A 20,558-nucleotide genomic window follows, 5' to 3' on the forward strand; every position below is an offset into this window, starting at 1 on the left:
GTGTGTGTGTACATCCATAGAGAAAAGCAATTGCTAATTAGAGCGAAAGAAAAGGGGGGTAGAGAACAGAAAGAGGGGACCTCAGCGTAATTCTGCCTCCATGCAAATCAATCCGTCTTTTAAGGCAGAGGGGAGAATAATGGGGTGCAGGCCTTTCTTCCAAAGAAGTGGGAGTGGGGTATTTTGACAAAACAAGTGACAGAGGTCTTTCTCATGTGAAAAGATGGCTTTAAGAACAAGTTTTCACCATAAAAAGGGGGTGGAGGATAAAAAAGAAGCAGCAAAAGAGAGTGTTCCTTAGAAAACTCCCACTGTTAAACTCTCTCAATGGGTCTATTCTGCAATTGTCTCTATTAAAGGGACTGTAAAGTGTATCATTTTCAGGAATGCTTTGTGAGTACATGTTATATGTGTGTGGATGCTCCTTCTCCCCCCCCACCCCCCCAAAAAGGAAAAAAGTCTGGCTGGAAATTTGAATGAGAGAGGAAACAGACAGCTCCTAAGTATCAGCTCTACTAAGAAGCTGAGAACTGGCTGAAATCCCATCTGGGAATATTTGTTGAGCTGTTTCATAAACAAATTTTGGCTGATGGTTTCTGCTCTGTTTTTATCTTAATCGTAGCTCTTTTGCATCTGATGATGGTCCTCAGGTGTCCACTCCTCCTCCTTCCAGTATTGTCATGATCTAAGCAGTTCACCACAGTGCTACTAGTGTTTGGAGCAGAGATAAAAAGTGTGCTTCCAAATTTGGTGTATTTTGATTAAGACTGTAAAACTTTGTGACTTGAGAAGGACTCCTGTCATCCACAGTGCTCAGCTGCTCTCATCATAAGATCTTCCACTGAGCCTGTCATTCTATGTGGCTCTTCACATAGAAGGTCTGTATTTTGGTAATATTCATGACTCAATTGCAGAGCAAGCAGTAGGCACTCAAGCCAAACTACTGAAATATATATAGTGGTGGGCATGATGGCTCCTTAGAAGCTTCAGGCGATGCTGAATGTGGTGACTTGTTTCCTCTTCAGTTTAAGTTGAACTCCAGTTACTGTTTCCCGGTTTTCCCCAGCCTGAATCTAAGGTATTGGCTTTTACTGAACAATGTGTTACACCTCACATACCTTAGAGATCATCTCTTTACCTATACATCATCTGATCTTATATTTGCAGAGAACACACAGGTCTGTTGAGACCATCCTTCTTCCTATTTTGTACACCAAATCTGAGCAAGGTATCAAACTTGAATTGAGTTTATTGTTTAGCTGGAAGACCATACCATTTTCAAATAGCATGTGAAGAGGTGATCTCATGAGCTGATACTCAGCCTCCAGCTCATCTGCCTGTCATGCAGAAGACCATTTCCACAGGCTGCAGATTCACCTTCACTTGCTTTCCATGATTATATTTTTATCTGTTTAATCTCTATATTCTTGGGTCAATCCAGGGTACCTAATACAGTTTTGGATGTGTGAAACCACTTTCCTTGTGATGAAGAAGGAATGGCTACTTGATGGGTCTGATCAGTCCTTCCACATGCTGCAGAGTGACTATACAAGCACCATACAGGTATTCCCTGGGCATTGATAAGGACATAAACAACCCAGGCATCACCAGCCACCTCCCTTAAGCTCCTTGGTTAGAGTGGGCATAGCTAGTCAACATGACATTTCCACTGGGAATCTCCTGCTTTCATCACATCTTAAGCTTTCCAGAATCAGCCAAAATAATGTCCATCTTGAAGTAAGAGAGAGCTAACATAAGGTAATAAATGGAATTTAAGAACTTTATAATTAGCATTTAAGAACATTTGTAATTCTATCTATAGTTCTTACAACAATTGTATAGTTAGCATAATCCTCCTAGTGTTGTGAGAAGTAAGACTGAAAAAGAACAGCTTGACCAAAGTTCCCTCATGAGCTTGTGCCATATGAGAACTGAATTGGGGATTTCCTAATTCATAAATCTGTCACTAAACTAAGGGTGCAGAACCTCTTCCAGCCCAAAGAAATTCCAGTTTGGGGAAACTGTCAGGAGCTGCATCATCATGGTGGTAGGTGAAACTGAATGCAACAGCAGTGGGGCCAAAGTGCCCCAAATAGCCACGTTTCAGCTTAAAGCTCTTCTTGCCTGTCACTGAGTCTTAGGAGAGGTATTTAAACTTTTTAGGAAATCCCCCCCCCCCTTTTCCCTCCTTCCTCCTGTATGCTATGCAAATCCTGATTTATGGCAATTGCTTTGCACAATAATTTGCATTTCATCCTTATGTGATCCTAGCGCAGGAGAGGAAACACTCCAGTTGTTGTACTGTGGTTTCTCTTGGAAGCCACTGCTGTAAAATGCTTTGACTATGAAGAAAGTGACTGACAAACCTCAAATCTCCTGGTAACCTTTGTTGTTGTCCCCCAAGGCAGTTCCTTTTCCATGCAGTGTTTGCCCATTTTCACCACTGGGTGGAACAGGCAAGCCAGTTTTCCTGGTTGTTTCTCAAGTACCACAAGATTTAGGTCATGGGATGATCTGAAACACAGTATTTCAACCAAAGTAAAATATGCACATGTGCACACGTGCAAAACTCCACAGATGCAATCTTTCTTAAATGACACCTTAATGAACACATCCATTAACACCTGTAATAATTTCATGAGGAAAATGGTCAGGAAAACCTAGTTACCATTTTTACTAATGAGTCCAAAGAGTTTTAATGGGGGTCTTAATTGGACATTATTAGCAGAAATGTTACACATGTGATTTGAAGCCTTTTCCCATTTTGTCTCTGGAAATGTATGGGGCATACCTTGAAAGATTTACATTATGCAGGTAGTCACTGATACCCTTAATAGGAAGGCGTTGGGAGGAAAATGTGGTTATGGTATCTTTTAAACCTTGGAAAATGAGAATAAAAGACAAGGATTGTGAGACAAGCTAAAAACAAATTTATTCTTACATATTTATTTGTAACCGTGCAGCATGATCCTTGAAAAGGCAGATGGTTTTTTTAAGAGAGAGAATGGTGGTGTTACATTTATGTTTTCAACTGCTGCTTTTTAGAAAGCTCTTTTGTAAGCATCCAAACCACCAAGTGAACAAAATAAGTGGCTTTCATTTCAAAATGCTGCTCTGGAATGCTTCATCCAAACGGTCGACCACAGCTGGGTACAGGGAACCTTGTTGCTGCTTCAGTGGCTACCTGTATGCTTCCAGGCACAATTCAAAGTGCTGCTTATGACCCACAGAGTTGGGTACAGCTTGGGACCAGGCAACCGGAAAGATTGCCTTCTCCCGTACAAGCTTGTCTTGGATTTTCACTGGAGATTCTTCTCTTGGTGCTGCCGTGATCAGAGATACCTTTGGGGAGGACACAAGACGCTTCTTGGTGGCTGCTCCCAGGCTTTGGCACTACCGGCTAAGGGAGCTAGGTTGGCTTGCTCTCTGCCGGCAGGCAAAGCCTTCTTTTCATTCAAGAAGGCCTTTGGCAGGTAAGCAGGTCTGTTGTGTCTGTCCAGTTTTTATTTATTTTTGTTTCATTTTAATTGTGCCTTTAAGGTATTAGTTTTATGGTTGTTTAAATTATTTTAGTGCTGATTCTTGATTTGTGGTGTTGTTAGACACCCATTTCCTGAAACAAAATTAGGGATACATTAATTAAATAAACACAATTCCAGTGAAGAGCACTGAAGATACAGCAGATTTCTGAAGCCTCCCTTTTGTACTACTGACAACGTATGATGTTGACTTTTGCAAAATTTGCTTACACTCACAGTCTCTTTGGTGGAAGATGGAATGATAGAATTAACAATGTCTTGAGCTGCTATGAGGTATGGATTCAGCCAGCCTCCCTTTATTAAGCAAACCTGCCTATTTTTTGTTGTTGTTGTTAGTTGTGAAGTTGTGTCCGACCCATCGCGACCCCATGGACAACATTCCTCCAGGCCTTCCTGTCCTCCACCATCCCCTGGAGTCCACCCAAGCTCACACCAACTGCTTCAGTGACTCCATCTAGCCACCTCATCCTCTGCCGTCCCCTTCTTCTTTTGTCATCCATTGTTCCCAGCATTAGGCTCTTCTCCAGGGAGTCCTTCCTTCTCAGTAGGTGGCCAAAGTATTTGAGTTTTATCTTTAATAACTGGCCTTCTACAGAACAGTTAGGGTCAATCTGCTCTAGGACTGACCGGTTTGATCGCCTTGTGGTCCAAGGGACTCTCAGGAGTCTCCTCCAGCACCACAATTCAAAGGCCTCAATTCTTTGGCACTCAGCCTTCCTTATGGTCCAACTTTCACAGCCATAAATTGCAACTGGGAAAACCATAGCCTTGACTATACACACTTGTGTTGGCAGGGTGATGTCTCTGCTTTTTAGTATGCTGTCTAGATTTGCCATAGCTTTCCTCCCCAAGAGCAAGCGTCTTTTAATTTCTTCACTGCAGTCCTGTCTGCTGTGATCTTGGAGCCCAGGAAAATAAAATCTGTCACTACCTCCATTTCTTCTCCATCTATTTGTCAGGAAGTGAGAGGACTGGATGCCATGATCTTAGTTTTCTTAATGTTTCGTTTCAAGAAAACTTTTGCGCCCTCCTCCTTCACCCGCATCAAGAGGCTCTTTAGTTCCTCTTCACTTTCTGCCATGAGAGTGGTATCATCTGCATAACTGAGGTTGTTGATATTTCCCCCAGCAATCTTAATTCCAACTGGTGATTCATCTAGCCCCACCTTTCTCATGATGTGCTCCGCATATAGGGTAAATAGACAGGGCGACAGTATACAGCCTTGCCCAACTCCTTTCTCAATTTTGAACCAATCAAGTGGTTCTGTGTCCAGTTCTCACTGTTGCTTCTTGACCCGCATGTACGTTTCTCAAGAGACAAATAAAATAGTGGGGTTGCTGAAAACAGTGCCCCAATATTGATCTCTCTGTGCATCAGGTGCTGTTATTCTTTGTAGTTCCTCACAGAACAGTAAAGTTGGAAGGGTCCAGTAAGGCCATCAGGTCCAACCCTTTGCTCAGTGTTTATCTTTCTTCTGTAGAAAACATAACTATTTATTGATAACACCCTTTCCCCTATTTCACACATTGTATTTGGGCAACATATCAAACTCGAATCAAGTTTATTGTTGGCTGGAAAACCACGGCAAATTTGAGCAGCATGTGAAGAGGTGATCTCATAAGCTGACACAGACCCTCCAACTCAACTGTTTGTCATATTGAAGACTGATTGCACAGACTGCAGATTAACCTTCCCTAACCACTTACTTCTCCATGGTCACATTTTTATCTGTTTAATCCTTATATTCTTGGGTCAATCCAGGGTACCTTCTGCCCTGGACTGACTGTACCTTGTACAGTTTGGGATGTGTGAAACCACTTTCCTTGTGATGGGTCTGATCAGTCCTTCCACATGTTGCAGAGTGACTACCAAGCACCATATGGGTATTTCCTGTGCATTGATAAGGACATAAAAAATCCAGGCATCACCAGCCACCTCCCTGTAGCTCCTTGGTTAGAGTTGGGCATAGCCAGTCAACATGACATTTCCATTGGGAATCTCCTGCTTCCATCACATCTTAAGCTTCCCAGATTTGGCCATAATAATGTCCATCTTGAAGTAAGAGATAGCTAACATACAGTAACAGCAACAACAAGTAACAAGTAACATTTAAGAAATATACCCATCGAACTGCCATGGAGCAGCATCCCTGCAGTATTCATAACTTGTAGTTTAGCTTGATATGCTCCTTGTTTAAAATGGTCGTAACATCCCAGGAGCAGATTGGAGATGGTTCCGTAATGCTGTATTGAGTCCAACCTGTGTCAAGATCAAGGTTTGTATATGTTGCAGGGGTGCTGGTGCTCTGAGTTGTCCTGGATTTTTCAGCCAAAACCTGAAACAAACAATCTAGGCAGAGTAACCTCTTTCATGTTGCAAAGCTTGAAAAGGGGAATTCTACAAGGCAGCCTGTCCTCGGTGTGAAAGCGAATGTTTTGAGTTGAGGCATTGCTGTAACGTTGGCACCTTTGATCATAAATGTGTCTGTCTGCTCTGAAGAAGTAAAATCAATGGTGAGACTTTGCAGAGCAAAATAGTCTCAAAGTTTTTATGTTGCTATTGCAAAATTTGATTTTGTCCCCGAGAGTCAGAAGGATGACCTGAAAGGTGGCTGTGCTGCTCCCGCACCTGCTTGTGCTCTTCTCAATGGAACAGAGGACTGTGGGGGCTTTCTCTTGTTTTAATGAGAACGTTTGAATGTCATATTGATTTCTAGTCTTAAAAAAGCTCATATTGATTTCTTTTTTTCCAGGGGACTTTTCACGAGCTTATTTAAAAAATGGTGGGATAAGGCTGTTTCAAAATTGTTGACTTTGTTCTATTGAGTCAGCAGTAGACGTAAACTTTTTTCTGTGACTGTTTAAGTGGTTAAGGGAACTTTCTTACCTTTTCTAATTCAATTTGACGGAGTTCATGCTTTTGACAAAAGTTGTTAGAACCTGTTTGTTGATATAAGTTAGTCATCTAGGAAAAAGCAAAGCAACACAATACAAAGCAGACCTGAAATATAGTTGTCTCTTTGTGATGTATTGAACTATAAGGAGCTAAAGCTCTTGGATGATATTCCAGGCTGGCTGGAGCAGCCTTCCCCGACCTTGTGCCTTCCAAACGTATTTGCAACACCCGGAATTCCCAGTCAATGGACCTATTGGATGGGAAATTCTGGGTGTTGTGGTCCAAATGCCTCTGAAGGCCAAAAGGTTGGGAAAGGCTGTGCTAGCTAGAGGATTCAGTCCAACACATCTGGAGTGATGCCAGATCAAAATAGCATGCAAGAGAGGAAGTACTAGCTTAATATTTTAAGATGTTACTTAACTGAGACTGGAGCAATAATACAAGCTCAGTAATGGAAAACATTCCTTTTTGAGGGGGTAAAAATAAGCATTCCTATTTTCAATAAGAATAAGCATTGCTTATTTTCAAATTTTATATTTCACTCCCTGTAAAAAAGACAATAGGTATTTTGACAAATATGTAAATGGAAGAATATGGTGGGTGCACTCCTAGAGGGAGGTGCCTGTAACCATCTGAATTATGGGTTTACAGGCATTACATGTCGAGCTGGAAAACAGTAGAGGCAAAGGTGAGCCTCCATCTCTGCAATCCATCTAGGTGGCTAATTTTGACTGTCTCATTACAGGAGTTTGGAGGGAGAGGGAAGGAGGCTGAATCACCATCAAGATACCAGGCAGAGCTGTTTTCCTCCCCTCCCCACTCTTTAAACCCCTTCTCTGAGGTTGCTGACCTTGGAGGATCAGGTGGGACAGTTCTTTTGACTATGAGAGCACTCTGAGAACAGAGCTCTAGTTCTAACATCTGATGCTTTCTGATGTTGGAGCTGGGATTCTGAAAAATCCAAAGGGCCTCTGCCTGTTGCATCATTTTGTTTTATTTCCGAAGGAGCATGTGTGGGGGAGGAAATAAAATGGTAAATGTGACAGTAGTTTGTGCAAGGATCTGGAAGAAGCAATGAACATTTCATTGGAATGAAGCTTATTGCAGTAATTAAAAAAATAACAAATCTTTATATCCTGCCTCATTTCCAGAAGAGATTCAAGGTGGGTAGGAAGATTTTCTTAGTTCAAAGACTCTGTTGGAAGCTCTGGAAAGTCACTGCCTCTCAGTATATAGACAACACTGAGCAAGGTCTGACTCACCATAAAGTGGTATTCCAGCCACCAAAATTTTCTGCATTGAACTTGCTGCATCCATTTGGGACAGCCTTTCTGGCTGCTGTATTTTTTTTTTAATTGTTCCTATTATCATAGCATGTGGTTGGTTCCCATGCTTGAGCCATCTGGAGTGTCTAGCAGGAAGATGGATCTCTGAGCAAGGAGCTGGATTTTCAAGAAGGGAACCTAGAATAAAGAGGCAGCTTCCTCCCTTTCCCTGCTGCATTGTTGTTTTTATTTTTTTCATTTATTGTTATACTGTCCCTGTACCATACAGTATTTTATTGGTTCAATGCAATAAATCACACACACATGCACACAACCTCCTTTTCAAGCTTCTCCTGGATTCATTTGCAGAATGAAGAGCAGGATAGTGATTACAACAATAAACAAACAAATCATAGTTTGTTTTAGATCTTTTCCCCACAATAGGAAGGCCCAGGGCATTGTTTGTGCTTGCAATTTATGTCACATCAGAATTATGTGAAATATAGCAAAAATATTGTCCATTAAATGGCTTTTTACAATTTTACAGCCTTTCTATGTGAGGTGCTTTTTGTGCTCATAATTCTTTGTCCACTGTAGTTTGGGATGCTTTATAGGATGTCATCATCCTCCAGTGCCTCTCCTGTGGTTTGCAGCCTGCACAGAATATGAGGGAAGTCTTCTATATCTGTGAACATCAGGAAATCTTGGTGTATTTGTGCAATTCTGCTATACTGCAGCATTACCTACTGCCTGTATAATGAAGCAGACAGAAAGGCAGAGAAAGAAACTCTTGGGGAAAAAAACACATGTGTAAAGGAGCCACTTTTAGTCCTGCAAAGAATTTGGAACTGTCAGTAAGAGGATGGGTTAAAAGCTTCACACAGCTTGATTAGATGAACATGGGCTCTAGGGAGTCTGCAATGAAAGATCTGAGGAAACTGCAGTGTTAGAAGGTTCTCCAACCTGATGCCTTCCAGATGTGTTGCAACAACTGCCATCACCCCAAGCCAGCATGGACATTTGGAAGGCACCCAGTGGCAGAAGGCAGGTCTATTCCAGTATTCTAGTTGGTATGCTTCGTCGTATTACACATTTGTCCATCTTTGGGGATGTATACCTTCCTCTAGGGATGTCAACGAAATCCACAATGGACTCAGGTAGGTTTGAATTTCTAAAAATCTGTCTCATGGATTCTGCAGTGGAGTAGCTTTCCTGAATCACACAGATTCCTCAGACTTGCAGATTTGCTTTTGTGTTTTAAATAGTTTTTTTACATCAGCAGTCATAAAAATGTGAAATGAAATAAACATTTTAAAATAACCAAAGTACGTATTTACCATAAGGAAAAAATATATATTTTGAAGAATTTGCATAGTTTTTAGGGGGATTCATACATTTTTGGAATTTGCACAAATTTGGAATGTGAATTTACGCAACATGCATGAGAGCATGTGTGTAAAATCTGATTCAGTCACTGAGCAGACAATGGACTGAAAGGTGCCTGACTGTAGGGACTACACCCATTTCTTTCCAAATGCATTGTTCAAAGGTTGTTCCCTTAAATTTGATTCAGAACTGAAGGAAGAGGCAGGGTCAGAATTCTTAGTTGAAATGCCAAGGCCAGCAGCCAAGAGGCTGGGGAGAAATGCACCACATCGAGTTCAGTGAGAAAATTTGTTGAACAGGCAGAGTTATGTGTAGGCAGATGTAGCACGTTCCAGTGGAGCAAACCTCAGGGAACCAAGGTTGAATTTGGATGCCAGGAAGTACTTCCTGACAGTGACGACCCCAAGGGTATGGAATGGGCTTCCACAGGAGGTGGTTGAAGCCCCATCAGTGAGGATAGGCTGGACATGCACATGGTAGGCATGTCATGAGTGGAGCCAGCTGGAGCCAGGGGTCAGACTAGATTGCCTGGGAGGCCCCTTCTGACTTGCTCTGTTTCTATATCTCTATGTTTCTATGTAACATGATCAGTCTTGTCAAATCAAAGGAACAGTCCAACTGAGTAGTATGCGACATTCCTGCTGTTTGGTGCACAAGCAGCAAAAACCACCCTGAGGATGGAACCAACTCCTTTGAATCGGGAAGGGAGGAGAGGATTCAATTTGGATCCAATTTCTTATTGTTAATACACATTTACCCAGCAGCTGATATTCTAACTTCCATGGTATCTTTTGTTACTGACTTCTGCAATATTCTTCCTTTGAATTAGAAAGCCACAGGCTTGCTGGTTAAAGACTATAGTTACAAAACCTTTGTCTTAAACTGCTTGGAGTAGCAGGGGAGGAGGGAGACTGACCTCCAAGACTGACAGTGCATGAAGCATAGATGGAATGGATTTTACCTTCCTCCTTTTAAATCCAAACATCTCAACAAGTAAAGTTCTGATAGCTGTTTTTGTTATGACATCTGCTCACTTCATTAGCTTCTTTCCATTTAATTCTTGTAGCATCCTTATGACAGGCATCAAACAAGCAAGATCAGGGCAATTTTCTGAGCCTACTATCCAGTATTATTCTATATCCAAGTGCAGGGGAGGAAGATGCAATTTGGGGAACATCAGGAAGTAATAATGAATGCCAGGAAGATATGACCAAAGACGATTCCTAGTGCTTGACCATTTGGTAGAATGGGGTTCTTGATATTTCGTTTCCAGTAATTATGGAAATTTAGGTTGGTACTTTCTTTAGTCTTACACCCTCATTTATGGTCATAGAATAAAGCACTAGCATTTCCAGCTGCATTTAAGCAACAACTTGAATGGATGTGAGCTGGAGCCTGATAATGGGCTCTGCCACAGCTGGTAAAATGCCGAGAAGAAGTGCTGAGACATTGGTATTTTGATGGACCGTAATTGGACCAGAAACTCATGTTCTATTAGCATGATTCCCATTATACCAAGTCTAATCGCAGGGGTGGGGAAATGGACCTTTTGTACATTTCGAAACAGCTGCCTAGCAACTTTCCAAATGAGAAATGATTTCACAGTGGGACAGGGGCAATCTGCGGTTCTCATTCTAAAACATCCTTATGGCTTCTTTTTGAGTTTACAAACAATGTTTGAGCATTAAAGTCATGTAATTTTGGTGGCAGGCTGAAGATATTCATATATATATTTAATCCCCTTCAGCCAATACTTCTCTGTCTCAAAGGAAAACCCACCACATGTTTACTTGGAATTTTATAGAGCAGGACTGGGGAACTTCTGGCCTTCCAAGTGTTGCTGGGCTCCAATTCTTATCAGCCTTAGCCAGCCTCAGCAAGGGTGAGAAATGACACAAGTAGCAGTTCATTTACATTTAAAAGATTTCTCTGTTATACAATATCTTCTGGGAATACCTGTTGGAAATCTTCCTATATGTTGAGTATGAGACTTATTGTGGGAAGCTTTCAAAAACCATTTGATATGATACTAGTTCACTGATACTAGATATTGCCTTAATCTGGTGCCCTCCAGATGTGTTAGGCCAAAGCACCCATAATTCCCAGCCAGAAGGCCGTTTTCTGAAACTGATGGGGGTTAAAGAACAGTTCTCTGGAGAGTTGTGGAAGGATGTGCAGGTTGAGTGCTATGCCGAGACTCAGTGGGGAGGAGGAAAACATTTCCATGTCACTTGTTGTTTTCAGAATAAAACCCAATGCTAAAAAGCATTAAGTTGGGGGAAAAAAGACAAATGGGATAAGTGTGAGATTGTCTTAAATGTACAAAATATGAACTGTTTTGTTATATTTAAAAAGCCTGGCTCCATGGTGGAGCTCCAGAAGGGAGATCCAGGATTAAGCACCTGGCATTAAGAACAATTTCTGCATGTGCATCTCTATTTGTGTAGGTTACCAATGCTGAGAGTGAGCTCTCAACAGTGGGATATAGCAGAAGTGTGTGTGGTGTCAGGCACTGGGAGTCATCTTGGCAGGTGCTGGGTGGAGCATGGAAGGCAGGCAGCCTAAGGCCTCCCAAAAATCTGGAGGGAATCCATCCTTCTACCATGAAATGTGGAAGATGAAATCAGCACCACTGATCATTTCAAATTATCTTCCAATTTTTAAAGGAAGGACTGAGGAGCTGTGGTCATGGTGGTAACCTAATACTTTCATTTAGCTTCTCTATAGCCTGAAGTACCTGATCCTGTCTAATCTTGGAAACTAAGTAGGCTCAGGGTTAGAATCTGGATGCGTAAGACTATAATTATTGTTGCAAGCCACTCAGAGAGCTTCAGCTATGGGTGGTACAGAAATGTAGTAGTGATACTAATACTACTAATAATAATTTGGGAAATTATAGTTTCAGCTGGGGAATTATAGTTCAGTATACAAAACCAAATTAGGCTTTCCTCTCAAAGGCAAATTATTTATCTTTGGTTTAAAAGATGAAGGGGCTAAAACAAAGATCTTGCTGATCTGGTGGGCATGTCTACAGTTCCCTTGAGAGTACATTCAGAGAGATAACAAATAAAAGGGATGTAGAACAGAGTGTAATGCAAAGTAAATAACTGAACTGCAATGTCAAGGTGAGGACTTAGCATTCCTCTTGGAGCATGAGAGCAATGTTTGCAATGTAAATACTTATTGGAAGATGGACTAGTTATATTGCTTCTGCTATCTGAGAGACAAGGAAGAGGAGATTCAAAGCTGTCAGCTCCTTTGTGTCAAGGATATTCTGACTGTGTGGGTGACGACAGAGGGTAGCTTCAGTAAGAAGCAAATGTTGATTGATTTCATGTGATGCTGATGTTGGCCAACCAGATGCAATTGCTCTCTTCATCTGTTCTTTCACCCCTCCTCTTCTGCAATTTGATGACACTTTTTAAAAATCAATCAGCCCATAAGTGTTCAGGTTTTATTGGACTTTTCCCCTTTTCTTTTTGCACAGAAAGTTTATTTGCAACAGCTTGCAGGAAAGGGAAATGTGATTTAACATGCTCAAGTCCAGAAGATCAAGACCATGCAGTAGAGTGTTTCCCACAGTGGTGACAGGTTGCAACAGAATGGTTCTGCTTAAAATGCAACCTGCCAAGTCTTGCTGCAGCAGGGGAGTTCAGTGTGATCTGATGCGGCCGGCTGCAAAGAGATGTCATGCTGCCATCTTATCTGAAAGACTTGCCAGAATTCCATCTGATGGGCTTTGCTACAGGGGTATTTGTCATCGTAAAGTAACCTGATGGAAACAGCTTGTGGCATGGCTTAAATATACTTCAGTCAGTTAAAATTACCATGAAATGAGTGGTTGAGATGGCTAACACCATTATGCCACACAATTGTGGGGATATGCAAGGCTCTGTCGTCTGGTTGGATTTTTCACCACCAAGAGTTAGGCAATATGGTGCCTTTGGACACTTATTTGGCACTTGCAAAAATTTTTTAAACAGTGAGTTCAAAAGAGGAGGTTAGTTTGCTACAGTGTAGATGCCAGCTCTGTCTTTCATTAAGTTTTTTGGGCTGGTTACCTGTCTTTTGCCATGCACCCAAGGCATCCATTTAGTGCCCAGGACAGTTTTTCAAATTGCTAAATATGCCTATAATCAATATAAGAAGTTTCTTTATCTTCATTTATCACTTTAGTGAACTTCAGGGCTGTGTATTGCTGGCCAAGACAGTGGAATTGGAGTGGGCTAGTATAGTGAAATGGGTGTGAAACATTAAGTAGCCCAGGGTAAAAGAAGAGAGTGAAACTAATATGAATTGTTATTTTGGGAGGACATGTCATGATGGAATTGATATAATGCTCACTTGGACATTGCATTGTTCCTTATTCATGAGCATCGTGAACATCATCAGATTTCATTTTCATACTCCCCAATATCTGAAATTTTATCTAGAAGGCAGGTTGTCCTTGAATTCCTTTCCAGCTGCCAGACTGTTGTTTCTACGAAGGATGAAACTGCTCAAGTCACTATTCTTGCTGAGATACAGCTGGGTACAAAGGACCTGGCCAGTGCCAAACATGTCAGATTCCAAAAATGGCAAATTGCATGAGAAACCCTGGGGCTCAGCTAAGCATCTGGGAAATGACATATGCATTTCAGCCCTGGGAAACTCACTGTAACCCCCTCCCCTGCAAACAACCTCCATACTTCCCGCCAGGATATTTTCACCTGCAATTGGGTTTCTGCTTTTTCCTTAGAAATTGAGGATAGTGGCAAAAAGGAAGTCCACTACTTTTGACACCACCACCCATGAATGGCAGTGCAGTGGTATCTATGGGAGGCTGTTTTGCTGTTTGGCATATTCTCCTTGCCCTCTTCAGCATCCTTTCCAGTGTAGTGAAAAGATGCCTGCCTGCCTGCCTACTTGTCTTTTCTCCATTCCATTCCCTTTCGCGGGGATGCAGCCCAGATTCTGTTATTTGCTGCCTCTGACTTCCGATTATTTACCAGGCTCCTTGCGTGCACAGTCCTTCCTGCCTACAGCACCAGTGGGCATGGTGAAACTTGGAGGTGCAGCACGGCTGTACAGCTCTCAACCCTCAAAGCCTACAATCACATTTCTTTTTGTGGCCAGTTTCCTTAGAGAATTGGTAGTGGATCAGCCTGCTGTGTCTGAACTGCTTGGCAAGGTGGATATACCAAGCTATTTCCAGGGATCCCTTTACTGTTTCTCTCCATGATCATTATATTCAAGCTGTGTCCATTTAAAATGCACACAACCCACTGCTAGGACCCCCATCCTCAACACAGTGGGACACTTGCACTATTCAAACATGCCATTGTGTTCACAGTATATAATAACACTGCTTGTGGGGAATCTGTGCTTTACTTGCATGTAAATGTAATTGTGATTTGTTGGAAATCACTTGATATGCAGTGCTTTGATCTCCCACTACCTTTCCCAGTTCTATTACCAAAGGGGAAATTGCTCTGTATGTGTGTGTTTAATTTCCCCTTTGTTATAAATTCCTGGTTTAAAAGAGAGCCAAGTGTTGCACAGTCAACTGCGGTGACAAATGTATAGAACAAAAAAGGAGATGATTATACATTATATTTTCGCATTGACAATGGAAGGGGAGGGGGAAATGGTTGTATAACACATAGCTAGCTTGATTTACTCTCCCTTAGGTCCCATGTCTATTGGAGAGCACCAAAGATGGTACAGAAATAAACATAACACTTTGGCTATTTTTTCTTGTCAGTTTATAAGGAAGAACTGGGCAGTGTAATACAGCAACCCCTCAGGAATGTTCTATCAGCTGTCGCCACTCTCCAGAATTACCATCCTAGAAGTAAATGCCTACACAGCAGTAGAAAGAGCAGTGGCACAGGCAGAGGAAAAGCCTTGATGGAACAAATTGGGAAGGTGCAATTTATTTTGGCCATACCTAGCATATAAAAGGACACTCACTATATGACTATGAATGGTAGGTGCCATTCAGTTTGCCATCTGCAAGAGACACAAACTCCTTTGCATTGCAGGATATGCAGGCCTCAGACACACAGAGAAACATTAATCTAGAAGAAGGGGTGAGCAACATATGCATGCATCCCCAATCTTTTTTGCACACTCTGCTCCCCACAAAGTTGTCACACTCTAAGCTGCACTGAATTTTGACAGTTGCTCTTCCTTCCTTCCTTCCATTGCTTAATTTCTGTGGAATTTCATCTCTAATTTCAGCAGCAATTGCTGCTGGTGGTGATTTCAGTGGCAGGTGTGTGGTTTATAGTAAGTTCCAGGTGTGGGAAATTGGCCACTGAACCCTCCAAAATTGGCCTCTGGATCCCTGATTTAGAAGAGAAGAAATTCTGTTATATTCTGAGTATATTTAAAAGACTGGCTAAAATCTAAATGTTTTCAGTCATGCAATTAAGCTAGTGTTACCACTTGCCACACCACTCAGTGTTGTGGGGAATGTGGGTACAAATATGAATGTTAAGCCGTGAGGACGCAGCTGGTGTTGAAAGTGCTTGTGTGCTGCTGGATAGCACCATCTAGAACTGCATTTCTCAAAATCTCTTGTGAGGAGCTCTGGCATTCTTCATAGCTCGTTAGGATTCCCTCAGTTCAAAGGTGACTGATGGTGGAAACCATTTCTTGCTGATAGGTGTGTCATCTTGTGAGCATTTGAGCAACATCAAGCTGTGCACAGGACTGCTCATACAGTTTGATCCTGCCTCTTTTTTCTTAAGGCCCATAAATTTCCCTTAAAGAGAAAAGAAGTAGTAGGGGGGCTTAATGAGAGGCTTCTTCTAGTGGAAATTCTGAGATGTCTAGTATTTGTCCAAGTCTCAGAACCCCTCAATGGAAAAACATTCTGGGGATTCAAACCACTGCCTGCTAACTCTCTCCTTTTAAAGATATCTTTTGGGGCCTGGGGAAAAGGGGAAGTTTGAACCTGTAGACTGGAAGGTAGCAACAGTCCCATGAGCAGGGTTATGCTCCCCTCTAATCTCCTCAAGTCTTCACAATTCATCTATCCTTCAGGGGATGTTTACATCATTGTTCACCTTCACATTAAGGAACTTGTCAGGAAAAGTTAGAGTGCTAACTGTTGCCTCCAACAATGCCTTTAGCAGTGAACTGTGTGGAGACCCTGGAATATGCCCCAGGAACCCCTACAATATGTAGGGTTTCCATGACACACATGCAAAGCTCCTTGGAAGAAGAGTCGAAGTGGGGATTGTTCCTTCAAAGTAGAAAGTCTGGAAGCCACTGTTCTACATTAAATGTATCAACTGCACTCAGCTCTGTTTACATGAAGCAACCCATATGTTTGGGAATATTCTCCCGCTTTCACCAAATCTGAATTAAACTGGAGAACTTGTTTTAAATCAATTTGATTTTGTTAACTACAGTAAGACTAAGACAAGCTGACTTTCATTTAGATATCATGGCTTTACTGGCTTATGGGGTGAGGCAATAAAATTTCCTCATTGTATGAATTTTTTCAAAGATAGTTTGTAGTGAGCAATCTCAAAATGCAAATTATATTTCACAGCTACGAATCAGTTCTAGAGCTGCTGGTGTGTACTAAATCCTCACAATCTCTTACAGCTTTATCATATGTACAGCAGAGGATAAAAAAGAGTAGGACTTTTCCTTCTCTTGCTTGGCAGAGGCAATTTGCTTTCCAATCCTCCTCAGAAAGAACATGACTGGATATACTCAGGGTCTGCTTTTCCTGACATTTGCACACTGGACAGGTCTATTGCAGTTCGGTGTTCATGTTAAATATTAGAAATACCATCCTATCTTTCTGCTGTTTCTTGAAGATTATGTTCAGAAATGACAATGGATAGGTTGTGTATGCATAAGAAGGGAATCACATCAGTGCAGAAAGTGCCAGTTGTACTATGTTAAGCAGAGAGAAAATGTTCTTAATCCTTCTGTAAACTTGCTGATACATGCTGTTCCCTTGCATTCATATACTCCTGTGGGTCTACCCAGTTAAATGTCACCTGTAAAAATCTCTAACATAGTTTTGGTGTGCAATGGTCTATGCCATGTTTAAATATTCTCATTGGCAAACAGATTTCTTCTGTACATTTACCTAACCTGGTTTCAGATGAAAATGTCTGAATGCATGAAGGTGCCAGTAAGGAATGTGTGGGGCTAGCTCTGCCTTCTCAATGCCTTTACATGCACCAGCAGTGCTTCCAAGTTGATACTTGATTGGCTGAATCTGAAGGGGGCCACCTTCATCACTCACAAGCATTTCCATCATGGTGACTCGTGTCCTATTCCCAAGTCTGAAGCCCTGCGCTCAATGAAAGTGGCCCCTTCCTGTCTCCTCTGGTTGTGCAATGGTTCATAGCATGACTGGTGCATGTCTTGTCATGAAGGGGGTGGATCTGTACCCATACATTCCAGAAGGCCCCTTCACACTCAGAAGCAAATGGCTGGAGAGGGGTTTCTGAAGGCATTTCTTGCCTCCTTTCTCTTCTTAGTAGAGCTACCAACTAAACAAGGAAGATAAGAATATACATGGCAAAAGAAAAGCAAGAGTGTTGACATTTCTGTTTCCAATACATATGTTAATAAAGCAGTCTATATATTTAAATAAGTATCCAAATCAAATCAACTGGTGATTTTTTTTCCTTTGTATTGGTGGACTTGTGAACAATTATTGTGAATGGACATGCTTTCACACCATCACTTTTCTTTCTTTCCTTCCTTCCTTCCTTCCTTCCTTCCTTCCTTCCTTCCTTCCTTCCTTCCCACCATTCACTTTCTTTTTCTTGTTTTTGGTGTATAGCAAACAAAACCTATTAAAAAAACTGCTATCCTCCTACGCACAGGGAAAGAAGAAGCTGAACAAAAGCCCATCTCTGAAAGCTTCCTTAATCTGATAGAGGTGCCAGTCCTCCTCCTCCTCCTCCTCCTCCTCCTCCGTGCCTCCTCATCATCATCATCTTCAAACTGCCCTGCCACCTACTGAGCATTTGAAGAAATGCCCATGCTTAAGATAAAAACAGAACAAAAGGAATACATCATCACAATAAAATGAAACAGAACTGAGAACACTCAGGACAATGAAATGTGGAAGTGACATGAGAAACCAGTAACATCTCATCTAAAACAATAAAAAGTGGCTAGTCTGATCTCTGTCATAAGAATGTTTCTCAATAGAGATACTGCTACCACAAATACCTTGTTTTAAGTGCCTGCCAACCTAATCCCTCTAGGACAGTGGCTGGATGTAGAACAGCACCTCCAGTCACAATAGCAAAAGATGGATGGGTTCATAAGTGAGTATAGCCTTAACCTGCAGTTTTCTCCAACCTTTCCTGAAATCTTTTTGGATATTAATTACATTGTGTGTCTCATTAGAATGTATTCTTTTGCCTTAAGTTTTAACTTAAATAGAGTAAACACACCTATTCCTTTCTCTCTCAATTTTTAACAGATATCTGGTAAAAAAATTTGCAATTAAAAGCAAATAAGCTTTCTTTCAATAGATTTGGCAGACAATTAGTCCTTACTTGGAACGCAAGGTATCATTTTGAATTTTGAGCTCTCTAGGAACGCAATTACTTGCTGGCAGCATAACTAAGAGAGTGGGCAGCATACACCATGAGAGTTGTGGGGTCCAATGTGCTCTGTTCCTTCACATCTCTGTCATTCCAAGAGAGCCTTTGGGATTGGGCAGTCGTTATTTGTTTTTTGGCACCAGGCCAAGACATTTTTATTTAAAAGTTATTTTAATTGTTAATTATTGATTGTATTTATTGGGGTTTTATGTTTGCGCCGAGATGTTTCCGGATCTTTAATGGCTAATTTGTGGTTGTTTATTTATTTTGTAAGCTGCCCTGAGGCTTTCTGCAAATGGGGCAGCATAGAAATGGTCTAAACAAACAAATAAATAAAAATGAAATAAATGTTCTGGAGTGCCCCCAGGTAGATCATGCCTGGATATGATGCTCTTGTAGACTGAGTAAAGATCCCTGCAACTTTCTGGCTGGCTGAGGAATGTAGGTGTTGTAGGACTTTCTTTCTGTCTAAATTTACATAGAATTATACCCAGATGCCCATTTGAGACAATGGGAATTACTTCTCATTGCACTATGCAATGCAGATGTTACCGTTCTGTGATAAGAAGAAAATAAAACTAGGATTTTGGTCTTGCTGAACTTGATGTTATGGAAGTCAGCTCTATAAATTGGTCACACTAATAGGGGTAATGGGCATGAAGGGAAGCTGGGCTCACTATTCCCCTCTAAAGCAAGCAAATTGCTCCTGAGATGATCACTGCCCGGGAGGGATGTCCTGCACAGTTTATCTCCCCACAACATGTAAAGGCTTTCCAGACTTTCATTTTTTAATAAAGCCCAGAGGAATGAAAAAAACTTAGGGCTAATTTGCAGTGATTTTGGTGGCCTTGCTATGCGTCTCCCCACTTTCTCCTTACAGTATGGTCTCCTGCTGGCCACAGTGGGTGAGTGACTGGACTGGTGGTAAAGGATTGAGGCTGGTAGTTTTGGATCTTTAGTGCAACAGAAAAATAACAGTTGTTTGGGCAAGACTTTGGCAACCTTAATGAGGCTTCAGGATCCAGTTCATGACAGTGAACATTAGCCCTTATTGCCTCATGGAGCTTTAGCTGGGACTGGGGCCAAGCACTCATTTCATGATGGTTCTTGTGCTCTGATGGTTTTCAGTTTATTGTGAGGTAACTTTTCTGTATATCTTCTCATGGGCTAAAGTCCAACCTGTCCAAAGGACGCAGAGGAATCCGATGGCCACTTGGTCATGTAGCCACAGTCAATTGCTTTTTAGCTGGAGGAATCCAGACTTTAGGGAAAAGGGACCACTGTTACTGCCCCAAGCTGAAAAGTCTTAGTAAAATCTAAACATGCAGTGCTTAGATTTTTTATTGAAAAAGTACATCAGGAGAAGTGGAAAAGAACGTACAGAGATAACTTCCATCCTATGCCTTAATTTACATATGCACTAGGATGAGGTGATCATGTGCAGCAGTGGTAAAAGGCAACTGTGCATGTGTGCGTGCGTGCGTGTGTCTCTTTGTGTATGCCTCTGTAGATATCTGAGTACAGGTAAGTGGTCACATTTTTAATGTTCCTGTATTGCAAGTTGCAAAATCTTTCAACTCAAGAGATGACTTACATTTCAGGGAAGTTCATTGAGAGTTCATTGTCCATATTTTAATGATGGGTGTTGCCAAAAGCAAAGGGGGCAACCTGCCCCTAAATGGGCACAAATGCTCCCTTCGATTGCTGCCTGATTTGTCAAATGTTCCATTTGTGCAAAGTGAAAATCAGTCACACTGTGAATGGGAATCCAGCAGGAGAAAACCAGCAAGGTGATGTTGAGATTGTATTTGGAGAATCCTAGCAATTTCAAACATCACCTGTTCAACTATTCCTACTCCAAAATGATCATATTTAAAGCTTAGCGTATGAAGAAACAT

At 41.5% G+C, this 20,558-nt stretch overlaps 1 protein-coding gene across 3 annotated transcripts in view; it reads left to right on the forward strand.

Annotated features, from left to right (window-relative positions):
* Positions 1–20,558, forward strand: part of EPHB1 (EPH receptor B1) — a 470,470-nt gene that overhangs the window by 282,374 nt on the left and 167,538 nt on the right. The window contains exon 4 of one of the 3 annotated variants that reach the window (XM_044434338.1): positions 17,886–18,011. The exons of 1 other annotated variant lie outside the window; for it this stretch is intronic. In XM_044434338.1, coding sequence (XP_044290273.1) covers positions 17,886–17,902 — 17 coding nt within the window. In that variant the 3' untranslated portion in view covers positions 17,903–18,011. Of the gene's footprint in view, positions 1–1,441; positions 1,658–17,885; positions 18,012–20,558 lie in introns of those variants that run through there. One more of the 3 variants, XM_044434328.1, reaches the window with a different exon arrangement.

Source organism: Varanus komodoensis, unplaced genomic scaffold, assembly GCF_004798865.1.
Source record: "Varanus komodoensis strain SLA01 unplaced genomic scaffold, ASM479886v1 scaffold1, whole genome shotgun sequence".
NCBI classification, from domain to species: Eukaryota; Metazoa; Chordata; class Lepidosauria; order Squamata; family Varanidae; genus Varanus; species Varanus komodoensis.